This window comes from Terrapene carolina, unplaced genomic scaffold, assembly GCF_002925995.2.
Source record: "Terrapene carolina triunguis isolate 2854851 unplaced genomic scaffold, T_m_triunguis-2.0 Scaffold33723, whole genome shotgun sequence".
NCBI lineage: Eukaryota > Metazoa > Chordata > Testudines > Emydidae > Terrapene > Terrapene triunguis.
This window is the reverse complement of record NW_020698074.1, coordinates 2916941-2922940: the sequence shown is the minus strand read 5'-3', so window position 1 is coordinate 2922940 and position 6000 is coordinate 2916941. Positions and strand designations below refer to the sequence as shown.

The 6000-nt window shown below is 42.5% G+C and overlaps 1 protein-coding gene across 1 annotated transcript in view; it reads right to left on the bottom strand.

Moving 5' to 3' along the window:
• The window catches only part of LOC112104941 (integrin alpha-9), a 295892-nt gene that overhangs the window by 237684 nt on the left and 52208 nt on the right, over positions 1–6000 (bottom strand). Inside the window, exon 8 of the mRNA XM_026663550.2 lies at positions 3559–3627. Within this exon, the coding sequence (XP_026519335.1) occupies positions 3559–3627 (69 nt within the window). The remainder of the gene's footprint in view (positions 1–3558; positions 3628–6000) is intronic.

Here is a 6000-nt window from a genome sequence, read left to right as displayed (position 1 = left end):
GGGAGCAGTTGAATAGGCGTGGGAGTCCCGGGGGTCTGTCTAGGGGCGGGGGTGTGGATAAGGGTCGGGGCAGTCAGGGGACAGGTAGGGGGTAAGGTCCTAGGGGGGCAAGTCAGGGGACAAGGAGCAGGGAGGCTTAGGTAGGGGTGCAGTCCTGGGGGGCAGTTAGGGGCAGGGGTCCCAGGAGGGGGTAGTCGGGGGGGACAAAGAGCAGGGGGGGTTGGGGGTTCTGAGGGGGGAAGTCAGGGGGCGGGAAGTAGGAGGGAGTGGATGGAGGCAGGGCTAGGGCAGGGCAGGGGCGGGGCTAGGGCAGGGCATGGGCGGGGCTAGGGCAGGGCTCCCTGGGTGCACACCCTAATGAAATAGGCTGCGCACGCCTATGCTTAAACCACACTTGAGGTTTGATTTAAAATACAAGTAAGAAAATTGAAGGAAAAACCGGACACGGTCTTTAATTCCCCCACTGGCCAACATATACCAGTGCATACTTCATAGGGCATAGTTACAGCTCATCTACTAGCACATGCTACTGCTATAGCTACCAAGAGCTCACCAATGACTTTGTCTGCCCAATCTGCTCACAAGCAAAGTGTGACACTTTGTACTTCAGAGTCATTCCAGAATCCACAAAAAGACAGAGCATGAACATGTCATTGGCAAACCGATGGACTACACACACACTAACGCATAGCTCTCAAATGTCTCATTTCGACGGACATCACACATGTTAGCCCAAAAGCCATCTGCTTTCCACATTAATCTGGTCACCCCTCGCTTTTATTGTTGACAATTGTTTACATCAGAAATGGAGAAGCATGAAACTGAGATTACAAAGTTACTTAAACTTTTTTTTTTAATTACGACTCTCACAGCATATTACATTTGCTACATACATCATGATTTTAGGGTCTCATTTTGGGTTTTTATCACACACAGAGTCCCGCATTTGGGCCTTGACAGATTACGGTGTATGAAACAGAGCTCTGGCCAACCTATTAGGGTATATCCATACTGCTGTTGGGAGCTTGCTTCCCAGCACAGATACCCAGTCTCGTGCTAGCACTGCTCAAGCTAGCATGCTAAAAACAGCAGCAATGATGATGGTGGCAAGGGCGGTGACTCAGGCTAGCTGCCTAATTACAAAACCCGCCCAAACTGCAGCAGCCACACTGCTCTTTTTAGCACATTAGTTTGAGCAGACCTAGCACGTGCCTATGTACCTGCGCTGGGAAGCATGCTCCCAGCTGCCATGTAGATATACCCATAGGCATAATGGGAAACAGGCAACAGCCACTCTGGTGTTCAAGTTGAAAATGTAACATTACATCTACAAGATTCCGTGAACTGTTTGGAAGCTGTAAGGACAGCGGGGTGAGCTAAGGATAGCGTTTCAGCATGTAACTCTGATTTTTGTGTCTATTTGGGTTTATGGTCAGACCTTTAACATTATCTGACTCTCTAGTTATTTTGTAGTGGAATTCCCCTGGTGGATTTTTTTGGTTTATTTTTTTAAAATCCAGTAATGTTTTAAAACAAAATTCTCATGGGCAGTGAGTTAGAGTTATGAAAAACATTTCACTATGTATTCAGGCAGCTTTAAGGAAAAGGGGTTATTTACCCAACTGTGCAGTGTGGGTGAGTTCATGTTACTGTGAGAACCTTACATTTCTTCCTGTGTTTTTATTTGTAACCACAGGATTGCATTAACTCTTTTCCATATTTGATTTCCCAACCTTTTCCGGCTTACGAAATGAGAGGAGGGGAAAACTGCCTGTGCATTATGTCAAGTGTGCATGGGACATGAGAGGCATGAACCCATACCTTTGTTGCTAAAACAGTGTTTGGTTTGATTTCGTTTCCAGCAATACTCATTAAGTGAGCATTGCACATCAAATTACATTTCACTATGGAAAAAGACAGGCAGGTATTTGTTTATTTTTTAATAAATTATAGCTCCGATTTTACAGGAAATGGAAGGATGGGGCACATGACAATCTACAAATACTTGAAGGATATAAACACGAAAGAGGTGCACAATTATTAATGGTATTTATAAATGGGGATAGTGAGATTAAATTAAGAAAGGAAAAGTTTTGGCTGAGTAGCCAGAACACTTCCCGATAGTTCTATGTGTTAAGCTCAGGAATAGTTTTTCAAGAGAACTGATGGAAGCATCATCACTCAGGGCATTTAAAAGTAGACTAGAAGAAACACAAGAAAATGCTCTAGAGGAAACAATCAGGCACCAGCAGGGAGATATACTGGATGAACTGATAGCATCACAGAAATTTGAGATGAAAAAGACCTATCGGTGCAAAACAAAATAGTGGAGACCTAAAAAACGTAATCACTTCATCCACCACCTATTCATCCTGGGGATTTTCTCCTGTTCCCAGTGTTTAAACAACTTTCTATAAAATGTGCTTATGATTCATTGAGACTTTGGCAAAGTGTCCCAATGACAGGCTGATAATCGCATCACCTAGTATAGCCAAATTTAATTAGTACTGTATACTGTTCAAGATCTTCATCTCTTTTAGAGCCTGACTGCACAGCCAGAGCACAGAGCGAGAATACAAGCGGTTCCTTCTGGGCAGCCATGAGCTAGGCAGACAGTCTCTTCCTCAGAGATTTATCCCTAAATAAAGCACATTCCTGTTGTTCCCTAAAGCTGGATCTGCTATGTATTTGTTTTCCTGAGGACATAACACCTATAACCACCAAGGCTCCTGGTCAAGGAGAAGGTGTACTCCCTACCCCAGCATGACCTCACACAGGGAAGTGGAGTTTGACTAGGTACTGCTAGAATATTAAAACAAAGGACCAATGGTTAGCTCTAAGGAACGAATCCTTAAACCAGCACCCAGGGTAGATGCATGGAGGGAAGAGGGAAACAATCCTTCCTCAACGTAATGGAGCTGCTCCACAGACCGCTACTATAACTCTAATGTACCCACCTCCTCCTCAGAGGGATAGGGAGAGAAGCTCTGGACGTATGAGAATCAGTTGCTATACAGGATCTACCTCTTTCCTAGTTTGTCCTCCACAGCTGAGCTTTGTAGGGCACCCCATACCTTGCACTTTGGCATAGTGAACTCTCTGCTGTTACGGAGGCAGGAACAGGATTTCCCTTAAAGAGCTTGTCTACACAGCAAGTTATGCATAGCAAGCCAGGGTGTGATTCTACAGTACACCGGCTTGCTGCACCGCAACCTCCCACATGAACCCTGCTACAGTGCAGTCAAAGTCCCAGAGTGCGACAAGCTGGTACACGGCAGATTCACACCCTGGTTTGCTGAGGAGTAACTCGCCATGCAAACAAAGTAAGTTTTTATCAGCTCTCACAGGAATTTTAATTGCAAATATTACCAGACCTTTTACTCCACAATTCCAGCACTGAGCAGATGCTACCACTATGATAGAAAAGGTGGTTGGTCTAAATGATGGCTTTAGGACTTCTGGGGATTTTTACACCTAAATCAGACACTTAAGAAGCTATTAATTCAAAATAATACCAATTGAAATAGCCACATCATTTTTTTGTCAAGAATCGCTCACCTTTTTACCCGATGCCTGAAAAATCTTTATTAAGGAGCCTGATCGCCTGTCTGTTCTGAAAATATAAACCTATCAAATGGAAACAAAAACAAAAGCAGTTACAAACACTGACCACCAGAATAAGTAGTTTATAATGTTATGAATTCATCAGTGCAGTCTGGGTATATATGTACTTTACTCATTGTAATAAAGTGATCATTAATATTTGCCAAACTCCAAATTCAAGGTGATCCTCCTGCCTTTTCTAAAACAAAAGATGAAATTCCCATTTTAGTACCAGATGTTAGAGGTCTCTTGTCATTACAAGTACTTAAATAGTATCTTAATGCTGCTTTGTGTGTGTGTGTTTAAAAAGACCCACTGCACAAAAGCCATAATCTCAAGCAAATGTCTCTTGGAAAGGAATAGCAAAGTGCCCCAGAGCAACTAGGGCTGAGAATCTGACTGGTTATCGGGATCTTCCCACTCCTACCTTCTGTGCCAATTCCAACACCCTCCTCCCCGCCCCCCCTCCGCCTCAAAAATGTGTGCAGTCTAGGTAGCAAGACAAATGTCAAGCTGTTTTAGCAAAGGTCAGGGTAAAAACTGAAATCACACCAGTAAATGTGTTAGCACCTTATCAGTCAATTTTTTTTCAAATGTTACAAAATTACAATGTATAGCAGCAGCACTAACTTATGTTCATACAAGTTACTCTTAGAATACCCTTTTTAATATGTCCTGGACTGCATGCGCTTAAATGGTGAGTCAGCCTCCACGTTGGTGCTTTCTGACATTGGTCCTTTTCTCTCCATTGTTTTTCATGTAGATTAATTTTCATATTGTTTACAGTTACTCATTCAGAAAGTACACTTTTGAATGAGAATCTTGTTTAAAAATGGCTCCCATTTCATTCACACTGTTTTGCAGGTTGTTATGACTGATTCATACAAGATGGCAAACAAGCCACAATGAGCAACCTTGAGGGTAGATAGCTGGGTCATTAAACCAGTAGAAAGTGTGGAAGATTGAACGAAATAAAAAATCTTCCTTGAAGTAAATATAGAGATATTTGTATCATAATAAACATTATACCTTCCTCATTGTGGACAAAATAGACAAGGCTAGTAGCAGTGGAGAGTCATTATAACGTAGTGATTTGGACATACACAAATATAAGCCACTTATTGGTTGTTTTTGACTGTCTAATTGATTTGGTTGTAATACAGGTAAATACAGCAATGCAAGATGAAAAAAGCTACTAAAGACTATTAGATCTTCTGCTCCTCAGGAGGCCAATACACTCCTGGCACAATGTAGGGTATTAGTACTGTCCTACTGTCCCAGAGCAGTACTGCAGCTCATTAATATTTAGCATTTAGGACCAGAAAGAGTAAAGAACCTAACATTTAATAAAATCCCCATTTGCTTGCAACGAGGAACAAGTCTCCACCGAAGTCTTGAGTCACTTGTTAGCTCAGAGCAGCAGCAAGAGCAAAATCTGAAGTCAATTCATCCATTTCTGACCAGCAGGTGTCAGTGTAGTTAATAGGACCGGGCATCCCTTCATCTGTAAAGCTGATCATCGGAGCCAAGGACTTGATGTATTAAATTACATAGTGAATTATTAATGGGCACTTAATAGCTGCGTGCACATGGAGCTTTAAGGTGCTGTATATTTCTCTGAAGCAAATCAAGTACTGTACCTTATTGCGAACGTTACCCTTGGACATGGGAGGAAGGGGAGCAGGGGAAAGAGATTAATCTAGATACAATGACATGAAGACAGAGATTACCTTGGGTTTCACAATGGCCTGGTCCAGAGGAGATGAGGAGCCAAGGGTTCTGAGTATTAAACTCCAATTTTGCTGCTGACTTGAATTTTGTAATTTTGGACAAGTCACTTAAGCCCCTCAGCCTTAGTTACCCCATCAGCAAAATGGGGATAATTATAATTCCTGTCATAGGGAAGTCATCATCATGGCAAATCCCAAAAGCACTACCCAGCTCAACCTCTGGCCAGGTGCTCTGGCTGTGTTTTCAATTTATATCCATCACTGGCAATCTTATCGAGCCACCAACGCTTTTGGTGTCTGCATGATCACCAGCCGTGCAGTGGCACTTGTTCATACACAGCTTCACAATTCGTTGGTCTTCCCTTCTGATAACTCCATACCAACAAGGCCACCAAAACCAAACTAGTTCTATTTTAAGCAAAATAGGTTTAAAAAAACTTCAGACAGAAGAGTGATTTTTGAATTAACAATGTCTCTTTAAAAAAATGACTTTAAAATGGGGGGTGGGGGGGTAGGAAGGAGCATCACAAGGGGCAGATAGGGTAAATTTGAGGACCTCATCAAATTTCCTCACCACTTCCAGGCAAGTGCTCAAAAATTAATCTTCAGACAAAATCTCTTGGTTCATTAAATTTACAGGAACTAAGTCAATATATTTTACCCAGTC